This window comes from Podarcis melisellensis (assembly GCF_964234715.1).
Source record: "Podarcis melisellensis genome assembly, chromosome: 1".
Classification (NCBI taxonomy): Eukaryota; Metazoa; Chordata; class Lepidosauria; order Squamata; family Lacertidae; genus Podarcis; species Podarcis melisellensis.
In genome coordinates this window covers 49203411-49231138 of record NC_138528.1, presented here as the reverse complement: position 1 = coordinate 49231138, position 27728 = coordinate 49203411, and the positions used below count along the sequence as shown (strand labels likewise).

The window sequence follows — 27728 nt, the reverse complement described above, 5'->3', positions numbered from 1 at the left end:
TCTGACAATTGCCACTTCTCTCTTTGTGAAGGCAGGGGCCTCCTTTTGTCACTAGTCTCAACGTCCTTTCTTCTTGGTGTCAGCTTTCCCATCCAGCAAGCTGTGCAAGCAGCTACTGCCCTACCTTCACGCATTGCTTTTTGATTGGGTTGAGTACCTTGGCCACCCTGTCAGAGCCTTGCCAAGCACAAATTTGCTTTCATTTGTTCTTGATGCGGATCTTACTATTCATTGCCCTAATTACATTGCAACCCAGAGTCATGGTGCTTGCAGCTCCCACTTACAGAAATAGGCCCTCTCGTATTTCCACTGTTCAAATGTGTAACCAGTATGGCGTTTCAGTATCAAGTAATTTTGCATTTGCTTTGCTTGTAGGCAACCAAGCAGTGATAGTGTGGCACAGACACCTGAACTACTGCGCCGCTACCCATTAGAAGATCACACTGATTTTCCACTTCCTCCTGATGTAGTGTTCTTCTGCCAGCCAGAGGGATGTTTAAGTGTGCGACAGAAACGGATGAGCCTACGAGATGATAATTCTTTTGTCTTTACACTCACTGATAAAGATTCTGGTATCACTCGCTATGGGATATGCGTCAACTTCTACCGTTCTTTCCAAAAGCGTGTGCCCAAGGAGAAGGGAGAAGGCAGCGGCAGACATCGTTCCCAAGATGGGCAGAAAGCACCCAAGTCTGGGGATACATCCACTACCCAAGAAGAGAGGGGTAATGAGAGTTCAGAGAGCGGTGGTTCTCTGCAGCCACCAAGCACAGAGTCTGCGCCAGATGTTACTCGATCACCTCGTAGTAAACGTTCTGCAAAAGCCACCCACCGTTCTCGTAACAGCACCCTGACCTCACTTTGCATCATTAGTCACTATCCCTTTTTCTCTACTTTTCGTGAATGTCTGTATACCCTGAAGAAATTGGTGGACTGCTGCAGCGAGAGACTCTTGGGCAAGAAGCTTGGGATCCCTCGAGGCGTGCAGAGGTACATGAAGGGATGCAAACGTCCCTTTTAATACCATATCTAGATGATGCAGTTCATTTTCTGCTGTGGTTTGATGAAGTTTTCCAAGAAAAAGGGAGTAGACACAGAATCACTGTTTTTTCATAAGCCACATGAGAGGACATGCAGGCTGTACACAGGCCACAGAGTTAGTGCAACGGAATAGTCACTAGGCATGAATGTATCATACCATGCTGTCCTTTTCCACACACACCCTACCTAGTGGTACTGCTTTCCTTACTTCTCATAGTGTGCCAAAACTTGACACCCATTGCAGAAGATATGTACTATGTGCTTACATATTTTAGCCAGCCTAGGATGTCATATACCTCTTAGTGGACCAGGTTCCCAGTTTGCATTTGTGCCTTAAGTTGAACCAGTAATGTCTGTAATCAGCTCAGTTTTGTAGTTGTTCCCTATGTTCTAGTTACTTTGTGGTTTTGAAAGTGACTACTTCCCCTGCTCTTATATCTGCTTGGTTGGATCAGCTTCAGTTGGTTTGGTAGGCTGTGCTGGGAGCATTGTTGCTTTGTCTCATGTTCTGTGCACAAATACATCATGAAAAGAGAACTAAGTACATATAGTTGTAGCATTCTAATACAAAACTACACAGGAAAGTGAATTTGTGATTCCTTCTTTAAAAAACAATTTCTGTTCTTGGTAACTCTACACCCCTCATTTTATGCTGTTAAAACTGCTAGAACCTTCTAAAATATACATTATAGATTGACTATATGTGTGATACAGTGGAGGAATTATGTGCTATATAAAACCCTTTAAATATCTTTGGGGACTATCAACCTGACTTCTGTCTTGCACAACAGTACAGTATAACACTTCCTAGGGTACTTGTTTGAAGTCAAAGAAGCATCTGATTTATTTGGAGTTTGATTGCTTTCTTATCTTACAATATAATATAATATAATATAATATAATATAATATAATATAATATAATATAATATAATATAATATAATAATATAAATGTAAGAATGTCATCATTCTGCAGTTTACTTGGTGGGCAACAGGTGGTTTTATAGTGTGACAAGAAGTGGTGGGTTGGCAGTTCAGGAAAGCTGTGGAGAGACATCCACTGCAGGGTGTGGCAGCCCAAAGCTCTGTAAGGGAGAGAGTGGGCGGCTTTGGCAAGCATGGGTAGATGGGATTGTCGAGCAAACTGAGCAGAGCTATAGCCTCTAGTTGTGACATAAGTGCAAAGATAGATCCATACATTGCAAGGAATTTTATGCTTCCAACAAGATGCAATTAAGGCTCTGCCATACTTCTTTTCACCTAGGTCTGCGTTGTACAATAGCTTAAAGGTTTTACTACAGTCAAATGGTATATGCATCTTGTTAACAAAATAAAATAAAAGGACATGCGTATACGCCCTAGTCTGACTTCTTACGGAAGAATTCACACAGCCTGAGTATTTTGGCAGGTTTCTCAGTAGAACTACCAAGTATATGTGTTTGGGGTTAATCTTGTTGCTTTTACACAGGGACACAATATGGCGGATTTTCACAGGTTCACTTCTAGTGGAGGAGAAATCGAGTGCATTGCTACATGATTTGCGTGAAATTGAGGCGTGGATTTACCGGCTGCTTCGTTCACCTGTGCCTGTTGCTGGCCAGAAGCGCGTGGATGTGGAAGTCTTACCCCATGAATTGCAGCCAGCCTTGACGTTTGCCCTTCCTGACCCATCCCGCTTCTCTCTGGTGGATTTCCCCCTGCATCTGCCCTTGGAGCTCTTAGGTGTGGATGCATGTTTGCAGGTGCTATCCTGCATTCTTCTGGAACATAAGGTGAGAGGGACGTGTGTCAATATACTTGTAGACATTTCAGACGTAAAGGCTGCATTGTCTGTTCCTCAACATTTCAACAGAAACTTAACAAAGACCATGTGAAAGGACGAATGTATGTTTTTATCACAATGTTCAATTTCCTATTAACAGAAGCAATAAAGATTATGAGGCTTCTGCATGAAATTATATTTGTTTAGGGAAATCTTTTTGCAGTATTAGAATACATATCATATGAAGGCCCATTGGAAGAAGCCTAAGAGCTTATTATCATGAGAAAATAATTGTGTGCATGTATTGACAAGAGTTTCCTTGGTTGCAGGTGGTGTTGCAGTCACGGGACTATAATGCGCTCTCTATGTCTGTCATGGCATTTGTGGCTATGATCTACCCACTGGAGTACATGTTCCCAGTGATTCCACTTCTTCCTACCTGTATGGCTTCTGCAGAGCAGGTATGCCATCGTTTCAGTGACGGATGTACTGCTATGACACTGCTGAAACAGTCGAATTCTTGCTGGGTTTTGTCCTGTCTAAATTAAAATGCATATTTTTCAATGTGCCTGGCAACTACTGAGATGCTCCTACAAATCACAGTGAAGCTTAATGATAGGAATAGAAATGGCAGACAGTGTAGAAAAGAGCAAACTTTACTTTGAGATGTTCCATATTATATCTGTGGTTATATGCTATATTTTTTTCCAAAGCTGTTGATGCCATTTAGGCAATTTGGTCCACAGTTACTTTAGAAGACTGAAGGGTCATGTTACTCCTGCAGGAAACCTGTGATTCAAGAAGTGTAGTTCCTGTAAGAGCCAATAATTGTAAAACAGGGAAAACAATTTCCAGCAACATTACTTGCTGCTGTTAAAGTTTTAGGCTTATTCTTTTACCACCTTTTACAAGAATGTAGAATGTTTGCAAAGGACATATTTCTTAGCAAGGCCTATTTTGTCAAATATTTTCTTTTGCTGCTCTCCACAAAACTTCTTATTTCCCCTGCAGTTTTTTTTGCGCTGTTCCAAACACAGTATCGTTTTGATTGCCATTTTTACCACAGGCTGCCTTTTCAAGCACCAGTTTTCTTCCATTTATAATCTGGTCCTTTGATGAAAAGCTCATTTTCTACCTGTTCAAGGAGGCCTCCCCAAATTTAGATGTTTTCTCAGCTTCTGCTTACCTCGGTGTTTGATAAATTCTTTTAAAAAATACTTATTTATGTGAATATATTGCTCTTACATGCACAGTGGTCTCCTATCCAGATTACTATTCAGATGTGCACCTGTTTTATCTCAGTAATGCTACAGCATCTATTGTTTTCACAGTAATTTACTGAGCCCAAAGTTTAATGAATTCTTGTAGCAACATTTGCTTATGCTTTTAAGTGTTGTCATCTCTCCAGTAGTTTGCTTTTAGTGATTGTGGGTGGGTTGTTAGCAGAAAAGCTGTAAGGATTCAGATTTTTTCCTTATTAATATTTTCTGCTTGCTACAGCTGCTTCTGGCCCCAACACCCTATATCATTGGAGTCCCAGCCAGCTTCTTTCTTTACAAACTAGACTTTAAAATGCCAGATGATGTATGGCTAGTTGATCTGGATACTAATAAGGTAGGTAACTCCTATTCATAAAACAGCATTTATATATAATTCCTCTTGATGGGGACTGTGTGGGTGTTACGATTTTATTTCCTAATCCCACCTCCTTCTCTTAATTAACACAAAACAGATGTTGCCTTGTTTGTTTATGTATTAAAGGGTTTTAACAGCTGTTCGTTTTTTAAACTGCAGATTTGCTTGAAGTTGCTGAAATGGTTCTGGTTAGGCTTTTAAGTCACTGTCCTTTGTAACTGATTACTGATTACTGATTTTTAATATATTTTATATTGTGTTATGTAGGCCGCATTGGAAATGCAAGACCTTAAAAGACAGCTTAAAAACACATTTATAATTTAGCAAATACACATTTTGGATAGCCACACCCATACAGCCTTTGTTAAATGTTTCTTGATGTGCAAAACAAATCAAAATATGTTTATTGGTTTAATATATTTATAGGCCTTTTATGTTAAAACAATATTTAAAAGAACAATTTAAAATTATAATTAAATGGTGATTGTTTTTGACGCTTAAAAAAATTATTTCATTGAAAGGGCAAGGAAATATTTTCTAAAACAATTGTTACCAAGGAGCAAAGTGACATAATTAGGTCACATTTTAATTTGTTGACAGATTGGAAAACCAAATCATCTGCTTGACAGTTCTGAATTCATCTTAGAGCACAGCCAATAATGCATAAGCAATAGGAAAAATTAAATCCACTTCAAGGTTCCTGCCCCTATTTCTGTCTTGTTTCCAAGAAGTCATAAAAGACTGTCCACGCCAAGAGTTTTTGTAAACGCAATTTTCTCTATAAATTTTTATTCCAGGTGATTGTTCCTACAAATGCTGAGTCATTACCTGTTTTGCCGGAACCAGAATCTTTAGAATTGAAAAAGCACTTAAAGCAGGTATGTAAGGATTCTAGTGAATGTGGCTGGGATAATTTCCACTATTGGTATATTAGATAACTAAGGATGCTGTGACAGTTTGCAGCATCATAATGGGACAACTTATTACTAAAGTTCAGACTCAAAGTGGACTCTCTAATGTAAATATGACTATTTCAACTTCTATGAAGAAACATTTCTAAATTAGGAGAAATGTGGTTAAAGAGAGTTATTTCAGGTAGCTGATAGTGGGTACATTAGTGATACTTCATTCAATGCAGGAAATTATGCTGTCCAAAATGGGGCTTCTGCAGCTCTGTGCCATGAATAAAAAAATATCTTTGCAATGGCTCCTTTGGAACACAGTCAGTCTTGGTTAGAGGATGACTAGGGAAAGCCGGTGTGTGTTTAGATGCAGATTCTGTCCATTTATACTATTGAACAAAGGTCCAATAAGTATCCTTTCCCTTGAGGAGACACTTTGACCCCCCCCCCCCGTTCTTTCTCTTTTAAGTGGCACAAAGTAGAAGTTGTAGTCTTGTTTTCAAAGCACATTGTAAATTTCCCCTAATAACAAAAAAATTGCCTCTCTATATTCTTTTAGGTTCACTTATTTTTTCATTGGACTTGGCTTGTGAAACTGCAGGACCTGCCATTTACATTTTCAGCTGTTTTTCTTGAACAATAATCTTCTCGTGGCATGCTATTTACAATTTGATCCAAAGCCTTTCTTACTTTTCTGTCCTCTGTTTCTGTTTCTACTTTAGAGAAGCTTATGTAAAAATGCCTAGGAGCTTCTAGAGATAAAAAAGTAAGAAAGGCTTTGGATCAGAGTTGTAAATAGCTAATTGCCTTAACCAGTGCTTTTTTTTCTAAAAAAAATGTTTAGGGGTGCTCTCATTTTCCTACTTATATTGAAATTCTGCCCCTCAATGAGGCCAAACTTAGATTCCCAAAATGAAAGCAAGCCTCAGACTTGTGGCCTCTCCTCTGGTGTGACTTTCAGGCGGAAAACTGAAGGTTCTGCTTCTGTTGTAGATCCACCAGAGTTTAGTGGGTTGTCCAATCCCTAAACTATGGTTCATTGTAACTACAATTAATTGAAACAAGCCAGCTTCCTAAACCGGTATGAATTTGGCTTGTTTCAGCTGATCATAGTTAAAATGAGCTACACATTCTCCAGGTTTGAATTGCACAATAAGCCGCAGTTAATCTAACATGGAAGTGAAAGCTTCTGAACTCCTTGAAGCCCTGACAGAAGGAAAAGGGGGAACATGTGAGTCTAACACTGAACTATGATTTAGTGTTACATCCAAACCAGGTCACTTTGTTATGTTTTGGGATCCTGGGTGAGATTCAACTAATCGGTTCTGTCAGCAGAAGCCCTGTGCAAGGACCTCTGCTTGCACAACAGGGCTTCCCCCAGTTGGCTCTGAGGGATTGGGAAACACCCCCCCCCCAAAAAAAAACAACAACCACCAGTGTGTTTTCATATGAGCATTTTGGTGTGGTCATGAAACACTGAAATCAGCAGGAAGTGGCGTAGCATGGGTTGTCAGCACCCGGGGCAAGGCAAGTAATTTGCACCCCCTAACCCGTGGATTTGCGCCCCCTAACCCGTGGATTTGCGCCCCCTAACCCGTGGATTTGCGCCCCTAACCCTAACCCCCAGATGTTGCGGCCGGTGCGGCCGGCCCCCCCTGCACCACCCACGCTACGCCACTGTCAGCAGGTGTTATTACTGTGTTTTGTTAACTCATTTTCGTGTATTTGAAGCTGTGGTAGGCTGTGGTTTATCTCATCCTTAATCAACTCCCATTTAAAACCTGTGGTATTGTAAGATAATCATACATATCAGAGCTTCATGGCATATTGTGCACTACATAAAACGCTTCATCATTACATTTAAAACCATCTAAACCAATACTTAATATCTACAAACAAATCTGCTTCCTGCATGATACACCCTTTAGAATCTCTGGGCTTTGAGTTGTCTTGTCTTCCCCTTTCTTAATCATCATTTTCTCCATTTTCATATTGCTGCCTATAAGGCCCATATTTGTTCTCTTTCTCTAATCCTGTGAAGCTATTTATTGGTTTTAGTCAGATTGAATGAGTCTGTCAAAATAGGTTTTATGATTTTATTTCTGTTCTTTCCCCCACACCTCCTTGCATGCTGCATGCAGTATTTAAAGGTAAAGTGTTAAGAGTAGCAGTACAAAAGCTGCTGTTTCTGGCTCCCATAGCAGAGCAGAACTACACATTTAACCGTTTGTGATTTCCTGTGTAACCTGTTGCAGTGAACAGCCATTGACCCTTACAGTAGAATCCCCAGCCGCTCTTTCAGAATCTGTTTGCTTTTCTCTCTCCACAGTTTAGGGGCTATTCAGCAAAACTCCCACACATTTGAGTAGTGTGAAGTGAATTAACAAAAGAACAATAACCATTCTTTTCATTCTATGATGCAAGACACAAAACCTTACTATCCGCAGGGTAAAGCAAAGGAAATGTGGGTGACATCGTGGAGGTGACTGCCTTGTGACAAAACATAGTGATGGTAGTGGGAAATATTGGCGCAACAGTATTATGCATGCATAAATACTTAACAAATATATACGGGCTTATTATTGCCCTTTCAGATCAGTGTCATTATAAATATTTACATTGAAAACAGCTGGCTAGTAGTCCATTTAAAAAAAGTGTATGCAAGCAGATGTGTGGGGTGAAAGCAGTCTGGCCTTGCTCAGGAACTGTGACTGTTTATGATCCCTTTTTATTTCCTTTCTCATCTGTGGTATTAGTAGTAATAGTTTTTTCTCCATCTGTCTCTCTGTGATCATGTGTTCGTCTTGCCTCTGATTGTCCGCTGGTGTTGTCATGTGATCTTCCATCTTGCCTCCAGTGTCTGGTTAGCATGACTGCAATCACTCAGAAACAGCTGCTCACGCCTGACAAAAAGGTGTCTTTATTTTACTCTTTTCTGCCTCAAGTTTCCATTGGATTATTTTTTAACCTGTTTTGATTTATTTGCTTTGGGGGGGTGGGGAAATGAACTTTACAGAAGGACAAGGAGGTTGAGAGAGAGAGGCAGACATTGAGAAAAACGGGGAGGATTAGGTTAAAAAAAAAAAAGGTAAGGTAAAGGACCCCTGGATAGTTAAGTCCAGTCAAAGGCAACTATGGAATGTGGCACTCATCTCACTTTTCAGGCCAAGGGGAAAGGCACAAGGTTTGTAGGATGGCCACAACTGTTAAGAAGTGGAGGACGAGGCAAAATTAGATTGATGAGATTGTGTACTACATGCAGAAGTGAAAACTTTAACTCTTATATGCTTCATGTTCTGGGTGATGTTGTCAGACCATGAGTTGTTAGTTCTGTGAAAATACTAGCCTTGCCATGTGAGCTAAGGAAGACTGTAGAGTTTAAAACAGTGCACTGTCCTAGAAATCTGAGCTTCCCTGACTAGCAGTTATGAGAAAGGGCACAGTGAACCTGCACCTTTATTTGGATTGAAAATATAGTTTTTAAATTGATGGAGTTGGGATCTCAGTGCAGAGAATAATACTGAGTGGATTGTTATGAAGGGTGGCATACACATATCTTAAATAAATAAATAAAATTATCACAGGGTGGTTTACAATGCAATTAAAAATCCAAAAAAAGTAATAAAATGTGCACGAAGGCATTAATCATTAAAAAACAGCAGTGGAAATTTGTAAAACAACCAGTACTTAACAAATGTGAAATTATTAATATACCTTGGGGCATAACCCTGTGCCTACAGGATAACAAAGTGAACTCCAGGTGCCTTCTTTCAGGAAAGGTGTTTTACAATTGGAATGCTACAGGTGGGAAAAAGTCCTTTTTTGTGCCACCATCTGCCTTATCTCTGGTGTTTGGGGTACTCTGTGGTGTGCCTCAGTTTATTAATTTTATCACACCCATCCTCTGGTTTTATACAGTTGAGCTACTGAAAGGGTGGATTTCACCTTCCTCATGTTAGTTTCCAGTATATTTGGGGGGGGGGTGTTATTTATAAATCTTGTTTTACTCACCTGCCCTCCTCCCAATACTAGTTAGCCTGGGGGATTTTAAGTTGCTTTGGGTTGCTTTGGGCAAGATAAAGTGACTAAATTAGTCAACCAATAAGTCATTAGATTTAGCATTCAGCATTCTGAATTTGTTATGTAAAATGGTTGTAAGGTCCTCTCTTTTTCTGTGCTTGGAGCAGTCAAAGGTTAGTCAAAGAGTGCTTAAAGGTTTACTGATCTGCTGAAAGAGGTGTATTTTTATTCTGGGGAACTAGAACATTGCACTTGGGTTGTGTTTGTCCATGAGTTTAAGCAGTTTTGACAATGCTGTTCTTATTTATTACCTTTGTGACCTATTGCCCTTCAGGCTTTGGCTAGCATGAGCTTGAATACCCAGCCTATTCTTAACCTAGAGAAGTTTCATGAAAGCCAGGAGATCCCACTGCTTACGGGGAAACCTCAGAATGACATGCAGTCCACACCTTCTACAGAGTTCAACCCCCTGATCTATGGCAATGATGTAGACTCTGTGGATGTGGCTACTCGGTGAGTCTGAGCAATGTATTTTTGTTAAATTTCCAAATACACTGGAAGGTCTGCTGCTCTGTCCCGCAGAAAATGTTAGCTGAAATGCTGTGGCCTTCCAGTAAAAAAGCAAGTGCTTTTTCATTGTCTTTTTCATGAACATTTATTGTTATAAACTAGAACACACTCTATGTGAGCTACCATCAGTTTTTAACAATATTTTCTACTGCTTAGGCTGCATAAGACTAGAGGATGAGATTCTCTTGTGTATATATGGATTCCACACAGTCCATTATCGGGGTCAGCCAGTGTGATGCCCTCCAGATATATTTTGGACAACAACTAACATTGGCCCAAGCCCAGCACGATCAGTGGGTCATGGATTATGAAAGATGTGATTTACACCATTTGGAGAGCATCCTGTTGGCTATTCCTAGTCTTTTGTTTTGAGATATATATTCTGCTAAATCTGACTATGTTTTCTAATTGAAATTTTAAAATAGAAAAAAAATGTAGAGGTAACCATTGAGTAGGTTCATACAGAGTTTTATAGCTCATTGTCCTCTTTATGCTGATGACAAGCAGCTCCATTTCTCCTTTTCATCTTCTGCAGGCGAGACAGTGAATGTACTGAGTCACTGTTAGGTTGTAGTACTGTATGATTGAATCTTCTGTGGGGGTTGTGTTCCAGATATTACATGTACATGGAAAAATGCATATACACTTGGAACCACACCTGTGTGGTTGTCTTTCTTTTCAAGGAAGGCAGAGAGCTTTTAAGCTCTCAGACTTGCTTACTGGGCTCTGGGATGCTCCTGTGACATCTTGTGGGACCATCCGAGTTTCCACGAGATCTCTCAAGAGTGTTCCAGAGCACAGTTAGCAGGTCTGAGAGCTTAAAAGTTCTTTCCATGTTGGGAAAACCCAAAGCAAAAGGAGCTTCTAAGCTCTGTGCCTTGTGAGCAATCAATTTGCGGGATTTCAACCAGCCAGATTTCAACTGTGTGAAGTTGAAACATAATCCAACAAGACTGAGATACGGTTAGTGGATGGTTCCTCTATTCAATGTCCAGCCTGCTCTAGAAGGGGTCACACTACCTCTGAAAGAGTGGGATCATAGTTTGGGACTTCTCCTGGTTCCATTACTGTTGCCACTTGAGACTTCGGTGGTGTGGAGTGCCTTCCATTGGCTTAGGCTGTTTGGCCCAACTACAGTAAAAGAGATTATTTGCCTTCAGAGTTGATAATTGAACTCAGTATCATCTTTGTACCCTAGGCTTGCTGCAAAGAAAGTGAGAATAGAAACCAAATATATTTTTCTTTGGTCACAGCACAATAGGGGCACTGGTGTTTCTTTTATTTCCATAGGGCATATTTTGTCTTGAGGCCGCAGTTGATGTTAGCTATGAATGGGCGAACTTATTCTGCTGTTCTTCCCTTACTAGAGGCAAATGTAGAATTTGCTTTTCATGATATGTGCATGTACTGTGTCCTTCAGATTTGTCATGTTGAATATATTACCAACCTATTGGATTTTTTTAGGGTTGCCATGGTGAGATTCTTCAATTCACCAAATGTTTTACAAGGATTCCAGATGCATACTCGCACACTTCGCCTCTTCCCCCGGCCAGTGGTTGCATTTCAGGCCAATTCGTTCTTAGCCTCAAGACCAAAACAGACACCTTTTGCAGATAAATTGTCGAAGACACAGGCAGTGGAATACTTTGGGGAATGGTCACTCAACCCAACTAATTATGCTTTCCAAAGAATCCACAACAGTAAGTCTTGGCCTTGTGTTTACTGCTACCTCTTGATTAATGCTGAATCTTCTAATACAAAACTAGTGTCAGGAAATAGTGTCTCCTGCATCCTATCTGACCATCTTGGCTGTGAGACCTGGAAGACTTATCCCTTGCCTTGCAGGCCTTTTTTCCCCTGACATAGAAGGGTAGAGCCCTAACTGACTCCAGCTACAAAAAGCTGAGGCTGCTGAACTGATTCTTGGGCTGGTGTGTTTGGGCTGGGGACTGTTGCTGTTTTTGGTATCTTAATTCAGATGTGTGGAATTGTTGTAGTTTATATTTGGTTGTGTATTTTTTATTGTTTTATTTATTGCTCATAATTACTTTTGTTGTAGTTAGGTATTTTTTCATGCTGTAAGCCACCTTGAGCATGGTTTGAACTGTGGAAAGTTGGCAAACAAATAAAATTATGTATGTATCTGTTCTATGGAGGGACAGCTCTACATTCAGTTTAATTTCAAATATCTATGGACTGATGTTTTGCCTACCATTTACAATATAATTTCTGTAGGGCAGCTGCAGCCTCACTTGACTGAGACTTTGGGGGATGACATCATGGAAATAACTTCATTTTTCTTACTATTTCTACAGATATGTTTGACCCAGCTCTGATTGGTGATAAGCCAAAGTGGTATGCTCATCAGTTGCAGCCAATTCATTACCGTGTCTATGACAGCAATTCTCAACTAGCTGAAGCACTGAGTGTCCCAATAGAGAGAGAAACAGATTCTGAACCTACTGATGATAGGTTAGTGGGGAGAGCAACTTTATGTAGCTGGTTCTAAGTGGCCTTTGTCTTTCTGGTTTTTTATCCATTTTTCCCTGAAAAATTTCAATACTTCTTCCAGCACTGGTTTCCAAAGCAGTTTAACGGATAATCTGACAATTACATTAACAATGCAAGATAAAACAATGCAAGATAAAAAAATTACAGTCAAATCAGAAGTTCAGGGTATCATAAAATCCAAATCTAAAGGTTCTGAAAAGCATTTTTAAAAGACTGGCAGAAGAAAAAGGGTTTTGGCTAGTGCTGAAAAGATAAAGTGTAGGCACCAGTCTCTGTTGCTGCAGTATGCTACTCAAAACACCTCCTTATTAACCTTCCATCTTCTGCACCCTTTAAAAATGCTTCTGGTAAAGTAAAAATCAGTTGTCCCCTTTCTTTTTAAAAATTATATTTCCATACACAGAGCTATACAGTATATATGATGACCTACTACTTAAGAGAAGCTGTTCATTTAACAAAACCTATGCCACCATAGCCTTGTAGTATAAAATATTCCATTTAGTTGCTTCTCTTTCTATTGCTGGTCTGTTCTCATTCTCTATTGCTTTATATTTTTCTTTCCTTTTTTGCCACTTCTAATTCTTTCTCACCCTTTCCCCCTTAAAATAGTGGCAGTGACAGTGTGGATTATGATGACTCCAGCTCTTCGTATTCATCCCTTGGTGATTTTGTTAGTGAAATGATGAAGTGTGACATCAATGGTGACACTCCAAGTGAGTAACTTTGAGTTGATAATTTAATTAACTCTACGTGCATGCTTTGGTCTGATTTAATTGCTTTGAGAGAGAAAGAACCTAAGGTAATTGTGAATGACTTGGGAAGATATCTTGTGTTTAGGTAAACAGGTATATTTACTTTTAACATCTTGTGCCACCCAGCCTAAAGTTTTACTGATTACTATAATCATATCACTCTTGAAGACTGTAGAAGAGAGTATTCAGTACAGTATAGGTCAAAGCTGATTGGCTGCTTTTTTTTGGTTAAATATACATTTTCTTACCTGGTAAGGGATCTTCAGTTTCAGTTTCAGGGATCTTCAGATCTAGAATTTCAATCAGTTTATTACAGTCATAGACCAGCAGTGTTGTGACTAGAATGTTATTTGCAGCTAGAATGGGCTTTTTCAGCAGTGGCTCTCTGCTTTTGGTATGCTCTCTTCAAGTAGACTCGTCTGGCATCTTCGTTACAGATCTTTAGGCACCAGGCAAAAACATTCCTCTTCTCCCAGGCTTTTGGCTAATTTTACAATCTATGGTCTTTTAAACAGTGGGGTGCTTGTGGTATTGTTTTTGTTTCTTACTATGTTATGCATTTTTGTGTTTTTATATTGTAAACAGCTTTGTGACAGGCAGTGTGAATGGCAGTATAGAAATATTTTTTAAAAGCCATACTGGAGAAAATCTGGCTTTTGTTTTATTGAGGTTTCTGGTCAGTACTTACATTGTAAATGTCATATTTTCTCATCAAGTAAATGGACTTGGACACTACTTCCCTTTATTTTTTACATTTTAAAGCCGGAGTGGTTGACTCCTGACCCAGGCACATGATGATGTGGTCCCCGAGCATTTTTTCCTGTCCCCCAACTCAGACCCCACTAGTTTTTTGCAAGGGTGGCAAAAAAAGTAGAACATAGTGCTGAGATGCCCTGTGGCCACTTGCCCTAATGTGGATGCAAATAGCTCCCTTTCACACTCATCAGATCAATCATATGATAAGCAAGGAGGGCCTGTGTATGAGAGTTTAGGTGGCCACATCCACATCTGGCCGCTTTTACCATTGGCAGATGGCCCCTAGAGAGTTGGACAAGGGTGAATGCTGCCCACAGGCAAAATAATAATAATAGTTAGCTACCCCTATAGAAAAGAATTATAAAGCTACATTTTGAATAGCTTGCATATTTTGCTGTTTAGAGTTAGATTTTGATCCAGTTTTCAAATGGCAAATTAGCAAATATGAAAGTTCCCAGCTGCTCCCCACCACTGGTCCTACTGCCACCTTGCTTTGTAGGCTAAGTCATGGTTTGGCAAAGAGTTACGCCTTATCTGGGACCATGGCTTTTCTCGCTCCAGACAAACCACAACCTGTAACTAAAGTTTGGTATTGGTCTACTGCTCATGGTTTGTCTGAAGGAGACGAACCATGAGCCTAGATTCAGACGTAATCTTAAGCCGTACCATCACTTAGCTTAGGCGGCATGGCGGCGGCAGGATCAGGGAGGAGCACATGCTAAGCCATGGTTTGCCTTAGTGTTACATGCAGACTGGGCCTTTGTGATTTTTGTTGACCCTATGAACTTATGTGTATAATATCTATTTACAGATGTGGATCCTCTAACCCATGCAGCTCTGGGTGATGCAAGTGAAGTGGAATTTGATGACTTCCAGGAGTACTCGGGTGATATGGATGAACAAGCCCCTGATAGTGAAAACTCCCAAGACAACAATCAGCCTCGGTCAAGTTCAAGCACTACAGCCAGCAGCAGCCCCAGCACTGTTATCCATGGAGTGAATCATGTGTGTAATGGGGCTTATTGTATAAGTAAGGGAGGCAAGAGATACAGGAATGATAGGAAGGACCCTCATTGGAGTTTTACTACTTTGGTCTTCATCAAAGGCTGGATTTGTTTGGGACATTTGTTCCCTCATGAACCACTTCTTATCAGCCTGAGGCAAAGACTGAGGCATAAAGCTCCTTGAAGCTTTGGGATGGAAAGGATTTCTTAGCTGCTTTGGACTTCTTTTTGGAAGATACATGGAGAATAAATAATTAAAAAAACTCTTGTCATTTTGTGTTCTTAATATTTATTGGTATGCACATAATATTTATTGATATGCACATCACAGTAAACCATGGTTATTAGTTTACAATGAATGGACCTCTCTGGGCTCTTTTGTTCTCCCTGCTAGTACATGGAGGAAACAAACTATGATCCATAACACTAAGCCAAGGATTTTGCTTTTTTCCCTTCCTAGCTCTTGTGGGGAGAAGCAAACTGGCTCATGTATGGGAAGCCATGGTTTATGACTTACCGTGATGTGAAAACATGGCCAATGTGACTAGAGAAAAGTAGATGACAGTGAATTTATGTCACTATTATGTATTTGAGATATGTCACAATTACGTATTTGATATAAAACTATGGTGAACAGCAGTCATATGGTTCATTCCTTACTGATAAAAGACAGGTGCTCACATATTCATATTCTCCAAGCCAATAGGAATGCTTAAAAAAATTTAAATCTGAGAGCGGGGAAGTAGACTGGTTATGATATATAATTATTGGATTTTATGTGAAATAAGTATTATGCATAGATCTGTATGGAAGCCCTGTGAACAACACTGTACCTAGGATGAAATTTTTCAAGTGAGCAGCCATGTTTCTTTAGAGGTAGTGATGAGCTAGTACAGTGATGAAATCATTAGACAATATTTGAGACGATTTAAGAAGTGTTAGAAAATGGATGAACATTTAATATTAATACAGTTTATTATATAGAAAACAGCTGGTCTAATGTGGGAAATAAATTGTGAAATGTTAGACATGGGAGACAAAATTGCAGAGAGATGATGTAAGCTCATTTAGTATAGGTAATGTTAGAAATAAAGATAACAATTGGCCTTCAGAATCTTAGGGTCCTCTTGCGCCTGACACCAGCTGTTATGTGGATATGTATTTGTAGACAAATTGGATTTTTGTTTGTTTTACAAAGGAGTCTGCTGATTCAGCAGAGATGGAGGAGAAGATGGTAGCTGGATTTTCAAATCACCTTCCCAGTCTGCCTTTACAACCAAGCTTTCCCAAAATGAGTGTTGAACGTCGTGATAGTGAGAATCCAGCAAACACTTTGAGTTCCGTGGATGGAATGGTGAAGAAAAGAGAGTATGATAACCCATACTTTGAACCACAGTATGGGTTCCCAGCAGAGGAAGAAGAGGATGAACAGGAAGAAAGCTATACACCAAAGTTCAATCAGAACCTCAATGGCAATCGGTGAGATATGACTAAATTCAGGACTCCATGAAGGCCACACTGGAATTTTACTAATTGTGCTTTACTATTTACTAGTTGTGCTTAGTACCATGCATTATCCTCAGAAAATCCCCCTGCAGTTCAGATATCTTCTAATGATTTTCTTAGGTCTTTATCGTATTCCCTCAGACCTAGAGGGATATATATTAAACACATCAGCATTTCAGGACCCACAGTATCAAGGAAGCTTCTGTTCTCTGGTGCAGTCCTGCACCACTTGGGGGAACACATGAAGGAAAGATCTATGTGGGTTTTCCCCATGTGACAGCCAGCTGGTATGGACAATGACAACTTGTAGGGAAAAGTCTCATGATTTGGCCACATAGTTACAATATTCACAACCACATATGTAGCAGCTTGGGACCACAACACGTTGATGAGTCCCTGTATTGAGTGGGACATATAATTACTTGGGGAAGAGGCCTGTAATTATTCTCTTGGAAGTATTCCAAGATGTTTACTGTTCTGGTTAACGGGTAGTACTTGGAATCTGCAGATTACTTCTCTGTTGCCTTTGTTTTCATACTTGCTCTATCTATTCTAAAATAGGCATCAGTTGACATGGCAACTGCCAAACTGACACCACAGCTAAATCAGATGTTTGTGTTACTGATATGAGATGGGTCCCAACAATCTTTTTAGTTGCAGGATACATAACAATGCCAACAATGTAACACCGTTGTCTTTTCTTTTATAGGCCTCTGCAGCCTCTGCGCCCCAACAGCTTAAAGCTAGGCAACGAGTCTGATGCGGAATCGGATTCCCATGCCAGTTCCCCAAATTCTACAATATCCAACAACAGCAGTGAAGGTTTTGGGGGCATTATGTCCTTTGCCAGTATGTATAATTGTTTCTTATTTGCAAATTTGAACAGCAGGTGGGAAGAAAGTGGGGAAGAGACCCACAGAAAGAAGAATACTTAATGGAAATAAAGTATTTGACCCCAAAGCACCAACCCTGTGAAAATCATTTGCTATTGCTTAATACATGACATTCATCTACTGCTTGCATCTTTTGCAAAAGCAGAAGCAAGGGAAGCAACAGGAATCTTGGCTTAGTAGAGAAGAATAGGGACTGGGTTTGGGTAAATGTTAGCACTAGGGAGCAGACCTTGGAATTGGGAGCTGGAAATTAGTCTGGGTAGCTCAGAGAGCAACGCTGGTGTGCTTGGTGCCAAATTGAATGAAGGAAGTGTACTAATCAGTACTAATAGTCGCTTACTCAGTACTAATAGTATGCTCTGTCCTCTGTGACCCTTAATATTTACATTTTGCTTCTGCTTTCACAATTGCTGAGGTTTGCAGGTATAATAAACCACATGCAAAGGCTATAGCCGGAACTGGTGTGAAGAAGATGATGATGATTTTCATTTACATTTTGCCCTTCTAAAGGAGCTCAGGGTGGTGCACAACATAAAAAATACAGTGGATAATTAAAAATAGTATAACAAAGCAGCATGATAACAGTACTGTTCAATCTCAGAACCAATTTATGGCCAAAATGACAAAGTGGCAAAATATTTTTTATTATTGTCTAAATAGTAACTATGTGGGGAACAACAAAAATTCCATGGGGAGAGAGTTTGTCAGTTGTGGATCTGCCACCAAGATGGCCCTATGAGGGAAGTGCTTTTCAATTTGCTTTGGCCTCAAGCTATTTGGGGCTTTATTACATTAGTACAAACACCTGGAATTTGCCCTAGTAGCTCACAGGCAGTCAGTGCAGAGCTCTGATGATTGCTGTAAAATGATCCCATCTACTTCCCCTATTTAACAGCCTTGCTGTCACATTCTTCAGTTGCTGCTGCTTCTGGGCTGTCTTTAAGGGTAACCTCAGGTTAGGTATGGAAGAATCTATCAGTTTTGGTTCTCTCAGTTCATTTTACCAATCTTCTCTGCACTTCCCCACATTTCTGAAGCAATTTGCAATAAATTAAGAAAAAAGCCCTGTGAAGATGCTTCATGATTTTAGCCTGAATTTCTCCTCATAAACACATATTTGTATATACATTTCTACAAGCAAATTCTTCTAATATGATGCATTTTGTTTGTTGTTTTCACTAATATAGTCATTTCTATGCAATTTCATATATGCATTTTTGTAAATGTTGGTTGGAGAACTGCATCACAAAATTCAGATAAGCGCAAATTTTGAGGGAAGACCGTTTCCCATATTGTTTTGAAAAGTGCAAATTTGATATTTTCAGCTTTAAATGTGAATTGAATCAAATTGCTCCCTTATCCCTCCCCTACATTTGTGAGGTTATTAGTACATGAATTATTGATTTCAGGCTATCCTGGTCAAACAGCGTCTTTAGATGGTTAACCAGTCATAGTTGATCACTGAGGCCACCTGTGTCTCCAATGGCAGGTTTGAATCAAGAACACCCATGCTATGTGCCTGTTCCTTCATGAGGAGTCTCCCTAATTCCTAGACTTGGACCACCTACCTATAGCGCTTCCATCTTACAATGATTCACCTTGATTAATGGCTCTCACTGAGTCCATCACTGTCCCTAGGCACCAGTCCTGCACAGCCTCTCCTGATTCAGATGGAATAGAGAGTGGGTGAGCTGAGTGTCTTAAGCACATTGATGGCACTGAGCCCTAAATTCCAGGATGAGTTGTTCCAGTGGTTTCATATAGACATTAAACAGCAAGGGGGTGGGTGGAGATGGAACTTTGCTGGATTCCACAGGACATAGTGCCATGGAATTGAGCAGAAGTTCCACACTCATTTCATGACATCCTGAAAAGTTAAGCCCTTCATAGCTTTGGAATCAGCTTTGGGCATTGAGATCTTCTGGTGGGACCTGTTCCATGAGCTTTCTCCAACTGGGGGTGAGTGAGGTTGACAGAAACTAGCAACAAGGCATGTTTGGTGATGGGCCCTATTTATGTAGTCCTCTTTTCTACAAGGATTGTGTTGCTAGCTCCTTTTTGAAATTAATTCAGATAGGGCACAAACCCTATTCAGGTGGTGTTCTCATACAATAGAGGAATCACTGTAGCTGGGATGTGCTAGTTAACTTTGCACAGCCCCACTGCTTTCCTTGTATGGCAAACAACTGCAGTGTGCAGCCTACTGTATTTGTCCTAGATCTCCATGCACTTAAAGTTCCCTGCTTACAGATATTTGCCCTCCAAAACACCAACAATGGAGGGGCAGGAGATGAGAATGCGGTGGAAGGGAGAGAGTTAGCTCAGGTCTTCCCTCATTTGTTTCCAATCACGTCAGGTGAGCAACATTGTCATAGGGCTACTAATTCTCCTGTTCAATAGTACTACTGTATCAAAAATAGTGGTTCACCTGTGTTTTGTGTTGGGTCCCGCTCCCTTTGAACAATCAGGTAGTGCACCAATTGTACATGTTCCTGCAGAAGGCAGATAATAGCCGAAGTTGTGTATGCACTGGTTACATCAAGTTTGAACTATTATAAGGTGCCTTAAGTGGATTGCCTGGGGAAAATGTACAGAAGCTACAACTAGTGCAAAAACCAGCAAACAAAATTTAGGCATGACTCAGATTTTGGGGGAGAGTGAGGGCTTATACACACTTACCTTTGGCTCTGCACTTTCTAATCACAGGTGTGTACTTTAAAGCTCCATGTCTGAGCACTTTTTCCCCCTCCAGAGCTTTCCCCAGGAAAACCCACTCTTTAATGCTGAATTTGAACAAATGGCAATTCCGATTTACCGTTTGCTCCAATTCAACAATAAAGAGTGGGAAAAGGCTGGGGTAAAAAAAAAAAGAGTGCTTGGACACAGTGCCTTGAAGTGCAAACCTCTGCCTGGGAATATGGCACAAAGGAAGTCTGGATGAGCTCTTACTCTATCAATTTAACTGGCTTCTGGTCTGTTTCAGAGCCCAGTTTAAAGAGCTGGTTACTTAAAGCCTTGGGCCAATAAGCTTGAATGAGCTACTCTGGTTACCAGTTGTCATTTTTTCCACAATAGCACCCAGGCTGGGGTGATCTGGGTGGCTGCCTCTCTAGTGACATTTAGACATCAGCTAAAACAATTTTTATTCCAGCAGGTCTGTGGTCTCACATGCTCTTGATCCTGCCTAACCATTGTGTTAGTTCCCAGTCTTTTTTAAAGCTGAATTTTATCTGCTGTGTCGATCTGATGTTTTAAATGATTTGAATGTTAACTGCCTTGCACATTTTAAGAATGAGATAGTGGAATGTAAATGATGGAATGTCAAGATTTTGAATTAAATACATTCATTTCATTGAATAAACAAAATGGAGAAGTAGAGGAACAGGATAAACAAGTAAAGTGTTTATTCTGCCTCCTCCTCCCCTTGTCTCATTTCAAAACTATCTTCATGAATCGTAGCAAAAGTAAGGAACTATTCCATTTCTCATAGAGAGAGAGAGCCTGCTGTTGAGGGCGAAACTACACATGATGCTAAATGTGGTAACATGCAGATTTTTGAAATTGAAACAGTATCAGGTGATGGAGGGCTACTAATTTTGGGGATCAAACCTCCTTCCTCCTCCTCAGACCTGTCAGTTGCTGGGACCCACATGTCCCAGCAAAGCTCACTGGGACTCATGCCCTGGTTCCACCCCTGTACCTGCCATCCTTTGCCTACCTGGTAGTGATGCTTCTATGGCCACAGCCTTCACCTGGAGCTCTTGCAAAGTGGTGGCGCCCACCCTGAGGAATGCCCTTCCATCAGATGTCAAGGAAATAAACAACTATCTGACTTTTAGAAGGCAGCCCTGTTTAGGGAAGTTTTTAATGTTTGATGTTTTATCGTGTTTTTAATATTCTGTTGGGAGCCGGCCAGAGTGGCTGGGGATGTTGTTGTTGTTGTTTTCACAAGGGGAGGGGAGGCTGGCAGGCTGGCCCATCCCTTCCCTCTGGGTGTTTGTGGTGCCATACATAAGAGGAAGGAGGAGGCTACTAGCAACTTCCCCTGTCCTTCACTTGAAAGCTTACTTTATAGCCAAAAGTACATAGTGACCTGGAAGCCAAGTAGCTGCCCAACTTGTGGCCTGTTACAGGGCTGCTTCCACTATGCCCATGGAAAAGTGCAAGGAGGATGACAATGCTGGCTTCTGCAGTAGCAATGCCATTGGAAGACCCAAGTGATGACAGGCACTGGGAAGGGCTCAGTAAGTGCTGAAGGGGCCATGAAGGGCAGCCCGTCAGGCCTATCTTTTCTACTGTGGTCCTGATGAAATCCCTCTTCTGAAACTGGAATTTCTTGGGGTGGGGGAATTCCCCATTAGTGCCCACCAGCTGATGCTACCTGCATGTTTAAAAACCTTTATGTTGCATTTAAGGTCATGTCTAGTTTATCCCAGAGTGCAGAAAGCTGTTCAGATGTAAACTGCACAGTGAGTTTCTGAATGAGATAAGGGGATGATTAGATCACTTGATTTATTTTATTTTTGTTATAGGTAGCCTATACAAGAACCACAGCACAAGCTTTAGTCTGTCCAATTTAGCCCTTCCAACCAAAGCTGGGAGAGACAAAAACACTCCATTTCCTAGCCTGAAAGGTAATCACTTTTCCTTGCCTTTTACTGCTTTCAGAATCCCTTTGATTGCCAAGCAGTCACAGAATTACATCCAACCCTTAAAAAAATCATTTTGGGAAACCAGGCATTCTAGAATTAGGAATTCATTTTGGGTGATGCTTCAGATTTCTTAAGCAGAATTCTTTAAGTGACTATTAATTACACTTTTTAGTATGGAAGGGAGTATTATTTTTGGTTTGTCTTTATTTTAATGCACCGGCTGTATGAAATGCACTTTGGTGGAAAGAGATTTTGCATAAAGTGAATGCAAAGTCTTAATCCTCTGGACTGATTAAATTTCACAGACCCCACATGGAGGCTGCTGAAAAGCCCTTTCCCTGGCAACAGTCTATGTGGCAAGCATAGCCTTAGTGTGTTTGTGTGTGTTGCCTCAAATGTATACAGCTGCATATCACTGCTGTTGGCTCTCCTGGCACATGGACACTGTCAGCTCAGATAGAGAGAGACCAACCTGGCAAGGATCTTTTCAACTTTTCACCAGTTACGTGAAACACTTTCATGGGAAAGGCTATCACGTTTAAATTGTCCCTTATCTAAAGGGCTAAAACTTACCTTAAGAGGAAAATTATTGAAAGCTGTTCATTTGGAGCAATAGGACTTAGCTAAGGTAGACTTCTTAAATCTGGAAAAATATGGAGTAGAATCTGTAGAAATTACTCCAGGTTATCTGTACTACAGTTGGTTTTAATCATTAGTGTTGTTAAAGGAAAGATAATCTGTAATTTACCATTGTTTGATTTTGCATTGAATCTTTTTGGTTGCTCAGCTGGAAGAATGCTTTATTTTTAATAAGTTGCTTTTAATAAGTTGATTTTATTTATTTCTTCCCCCTCTCCATTTTCATCGGTAAAGATTACTTTAATCTGGAAGTGGGAAGGGATGTGGATGAAGGTTGGTATGATGTTTGCTGACCTTTGACCTTTTAGTAATAAAGGCCAAAAGTTAGTTTTGTGTTGCTGCATTGGACTTTGCTTTGGATAAGAGTTAACATTTTCTTAGGGGTGTGTGTGTGTGTGTGTGTGTGTGTGTAGAAAAACCAGAAACCAACGCAGAAGGACTGTGAGTAGTTTGGTGAAGACTCTGCATGGTCTCTGGGGATATTTCCATTTGGTCATATTCCTATATTTGTTTGTGCAGAGATCTTCTGTTAGCTAAACCTATTATTGATAGCACACATTGGAAGAAAACAGTGATGGGTTTTTCCGTGTCTTTCCATGCTTTGTGTCTCATCTTCTGCAGTTTATTGTCATTTCTTGATGACTCTTGTTCCATGTGGCATCTCCAATTTTCTATAGGATAAAATTGTCAGTAATTTAGTCAGTTTCATATATAAAGAAAAAATTATAACCTGACTGACCTGACAGGTATCACACTAGTTGGGTGGTGGGGATAGCATGGTAGTAGATATTTAGGCGAGATGACCCTTGGGGGACCATTCCAACTCTACAATTTAATGATTTGTGTATGCCAGGTAAATATCAATTTTCTTAATGTTTGAATTCTTTAAGATACAAGACGGGTAGATGATATTTTTCCATTTCATTCATTGCCATTGTTTCATTACCCTTTTCAACTATTCATTAATGTTTAGTTTTATTTACCTTCATGTTCTGAAGGGAGATAAGCTTTATTTTTTGCAGTTCCTGTGAAATAAAAGATGACATTAATAGTTCCTAAAATAGAAGCATTATTCCTGAATTGAATGGGGTTCAGAGTAACTTTTGAGCCTTCAAGTGACCTTAAATCAGGTTAGGACACATCTACACTAGAAATGAGAGCTTGTGGTTTTGTGTTTCGAAGCCATTAGGGTTGGGAAATTTGTTTCAAAATGTGCTTCTACAGAGATGATTGTTTTGAGTCTCTCTACCATACTGAATGAGCACAGCTAATGCTCACAAGGCATACAAGGGCAGTGCTAATCCCAGTGCTATTATGACAGATCCAAGGACCAAATCAAGAACAAGCACCATTACAGGTGGGCTGATAGAACAGGGAATGTAGGAATCCTCCCCTGCTACACTGGCTAGTTAATACCTCTTCCTTAAGTTTTCCTTCCACTTTTAGTTTATTCCTATTTAGCCATGGGGAAAGCTTTTATCTGGACCACCCCAGTGTAGATGTTCCCCAACATTAATCCAGGGCTGTTTTTGAAAGAGAGGGGATTAATCAAGTAACTAATCAAATATAAAAATGGTGGTGATTTTGCAGTGCACTACTAATTGTTTATTTTGTGTCCCAGTATTTGGGCTAAATACTATAATGGAGATTATTACTGAAGCTGGGCCAGTAAGCAATGAAGGTGGGTTCCTTGCATTATGAACTGTGCATGACATACCAACTCCCAGCAAGCATTCTTGTGCCTGTCTTTTGGGCAATTTTTCCACTGGAAGCCAGTATCATGTGATTTATACTAGTCACACTCCCATAACACATTGCTTTTCCATATGTTGCCTAATCAGAAGATGGTTCTTGTGGCAGAAATGCATGCAGAGCAGCCAAACTCCTGCCTTTCATCTTCTGCTCTTGTTACCATCTTCTCTTTTGTCTCTGTCTCATTCCCATTACTGTTTTCTGCCGATGTATGATGCAATAATACAAAATATGCTGCTGCTTTTCCAAGTTTCTTTGTATGTCCATTTAATTAAGTGTTAGCTGACTTTTGTGTGTCTCATTGGTATTGTTCTTGGACTTGGGCATCCTTTTCAGTAACTGTTTTCTTGTTCTGCTTCCTCTCTTATTCAGGAAATAGACGAGCACTTGTGGATCAAAAGTCTTCTGTTATAAAGCACAGCCCGACAGTGAAAAGGGAGTCTCCTTCACCACAGGGACGAAGCAGTAATTCCAGGTAAAAGCATCTGCTTAGAGTTGCTGTACAATGCAAAATGAGCGTTATATGGCATGCCCTGGGCATGTCTGCTCTGAGTATAAGAAGATCTGGTGATGCTTGTAAAAAGAAAAATTAAAGAAGGTGACCTACCCTTTATCTTTGAATCTTACTGTAATGGATTACACAATTGATCAGTTCATGCAAGTTGCCTCCACTTAGTTTTGGCTGTTTCTGTCCCAGTAGATCTTTCACCACATCCAACCCTATTCCAGTATATCTTGTGACTCTTGAAAGCTGCTTTTTAGGGAGGGTAGGAGGGACAATATGTTGAGGCCAGACTAGGAAACCCACTTTCACAAAATGTCTTCTGTTTGCACAAATAAGAAACAGCCAAATGCAGAAATAAAAGGAGGTATTAATGGTTAGACATATTACTGAGAAAAGTATAGGGATTGTAATTCATAACAAATGGAACACATCAACAGTGTGATGCAAGGTTTCAAGAGTCTAGTTTAGATGGGCAGCAGGAAACTTTGGCACAAAATGATAGTTAAAGGCTGTTTCTGCTTTGCTGAGCCACAGATCTAGGTACAGCCCCATCTCTTCCTTTCTGCAGTGGCGCTCCACATGGCAGAAAGGGCTGGGGAAGTGTGATAGCCACAATTCTTACCCCAGCCTAGTTATTCCAGATGCTCAACTTGAGTCAGTGATAGAGATATATAGCAGGATCTGATGCAGGTTGCATCAAGGATACCTAGCATATTATGGTTAGAGTTGAAGTCAGCTTGGCTAAATACAGATAGATTTATGTTGTGGCAGTATCCTCCTATTGTAAAGTGTAATATACCTATGGAAGTGTCCTGGAGGGTTATGCCCCCTATTGCTTGTGTATCCATATAATATAGTGAGAACCAGCAGTTCTTGAAAGAGGTGGTGCACAATGTCCTAGATGGACAAGGAGTTGGTTGGTTTCACATGAAGAGAGTCCGTCGTCTCCTGGAGAGTGAGCAGCTCCGTGTCTTTGTATTAAGCAAGCTTAATCGCACCATCCAATCGGAGGAAGATGCACGGCAGGATGTTGTCCAGGATGTGGTCAGTTCTCTGTTCCTCTTTTCTTTTAAATGGTTTTATTTTGTCTTTCTGCTGCAGTGCTCACAGTAAAACCATTACTAATAAATCATAGATTACAAAACAACAATAAGTTAAAAACCCAGTACTTAGAATATCAGAGACCCAGTTAGACGAATGGTGTCTAGAATAAACATACCTTCATCACCTCCTAAAAGGCAAGCATGCTGCAATGGGAAAGGTGCATCCCCCTAAGCAAGCTGTTTCTAAATCTAGGTGTCACAATAGAGAAACCTATTTCTCTCATGCCTGTACAAAGGATGGGAAGGGAACGTGGAGAGGGCCTTTGAAGTGCAGCAGAGTTCCTGGGTTCACATGGGAAGAAGTAATTCTGAAACAAACTTGTTACCATGTCATATAGGGCTTTAGAGCAAGGCAGAGAATTGAGCCAGGAAACCAATTGATAATCAGTGCAGTTGATGAAAAACCAGGATGATATCATTCTCATCTCCCTTAATGGGAGTGAGTATACTGCCTCATTGGGATCAGGAAATGCAGACAAGAGGTAGAGCTTAGTGTCATCTGGATACTGATGATACCCAGCCAAAAGCTCAGGGTGACTTCAACCAGACATGTTAAGCAGCATGGAGGACAAGATGGGCCATTGAAGCCCTCCATAAGCCAAAGGTCATGGGGCCGAGTAGTAGACCTTCTGAGACCCTTGTGAGGTAGGGTGGTGGTGATGAGGGAGACCAGAGCCACTGCAGAGCTGTGCCTCCCAACTCCATCCTTTCTCAGTGGCCCAGATGGGTGCCATGGCTGACAATACTAAAAGCTGCTGAGAGATCTAGGCGAATCAACAGGGTCAGATGCCTCATGCCCATCTTTTGGTACAGATCATCTACCAAAGTGACCAAGGCCATTTTTGTTCCAAATACCAGGTCAGAAACTAGATTAGAAAGGATCCTAACAATCAGAAGGGTATCCAACCAAACAGTTCTACTAGCACAAGCACTTTCGGCTGTGTAATGGAACTTCCTCTCTCTTCTCCCCATGCACCTGTGTGACCCCTAGATCTGCTGTGGAGAGTTGAGGGAAACCAAGAAGACCTAGAACTGATTACACTGAAGTAACTTACTGAAAAAAGGCAAATTAAAAACAGGATGAAAGCTACTGAGATCAGTGGGATTGAGTGAGATTGAGTAATGGTTTTTCTAGAGAGGCTTCACAACAGTTTGCTTAAGTGCTGTCAGAACCTCCCCCTCCTTGAAAAAGCATTTGCACAGATTTAGTTAACAGAGGTAATTCTATAAAGATAATTTCTCTTTTAGGTACAGGAATAGCTCTGTAGTAGAGCACATGCTTGTATGCAAAAGGTCCCAGGTTCAGTCTCTGGTACCTTGAGGTGTGGTGTCTGAAACATTGGTGACTTGCATAGAGAATACTAAGCTAGAGGAACTGTTGGCCTGACTTGGTACAAAGCATCTTCCTGTGGTCCTAAGCTGAAGGAGGCGTAGTTAAGCTACAGAAAATTAATTAGAATGCAAGGGAATTATGGCTTACTTTAGTGGAAGTTAATGAGCTGAAACAGGTTCCTAATAAATGACCCATCCTCACCCTTATGAATGTTTCCATTGTAGGAGATCAGTCGCAAGGTTTATAAAGGGATGTTGGATTTGCTGAAATGTACTGTGTCAAGCCTTGAGCAGTCATATGCAAATGCTGGACTTGGGGGAATGGCAAGTGTCTTTGGTCTGCTGGAAATAGCTCATACTCACTACTATAACAAAGGTAAGAGAATGGGATAAA

General features: G+C 40.5%; 1 protein-coding gene across 49 annotated transcripts in view; it reads left to right on the top strand.

The window, feature by feature from the left end:
• MADD (MAP kinase activating death domain) overlaps positions 1-27728 on the top strand; it is a 78901-nt gene that overhangs the window by 19255 nt on the left and 31918 nt on the right. For 12 of the 49 annotated variants that reach the window (XM_081900529.1, XM_081900550.1, XM_081900515.1 and 9 more), the window contains exons 3-20: positions 376-990; positions 2509-2812; positions 3132-3263; positions 4303-4416; positions 5235-5315; positions 8197-8253; positions 9694-9872; positions 11394-11629; positions 12245-12401; positions 13050-13153; positions 14760-14953; positions 16151-16431; positions 17168-17307; positions 21884-21985; positions 24264-24323; positions 24767-24869; positions 25757-25943; positions 27560-27710. In XM_081900529.1, the coding sequence (XP_081756655.1) occupies positions 376-990; positions 2509-2812; positions 3132-3263; positions 4303-4416; positions 5235-5315; positions 8197-8253; positions 9694-9872; positions 11394-11629; positions 12245-12401; positions 13050-13153; positions 14760-14953; positions 16151-16431; positions 17168-17307; positions 21884-21985; positions 24264-24323; positions 24767-24869; positions 25757-25943; positions 27560-27710 (3197 nt within the window). Of the gene's footprint in view, positions 1-375; positions 991-2508; positions 2813-3131; positions 3264-4302; positions 4417-5234; positions 5316-8196; positions 8254-9693; positions 9873-11393; positions 11630-12244; positions 12402-13049; positions 13154-14759; positions 14954-16150; positions 16432-17167; positions 17308-21883; positions 21986-22876; positions 22916-24263; positions 24324-24766; positions 24870-25756; positions 25944-27559; positions 27711-27728 lie in introns of all 49 variants that reach the window. The other 37 variants (XM_081900528.1, XM_081900540.1, XM_081900522.1 and 34 more) reach the window with 6 other exon arrangements.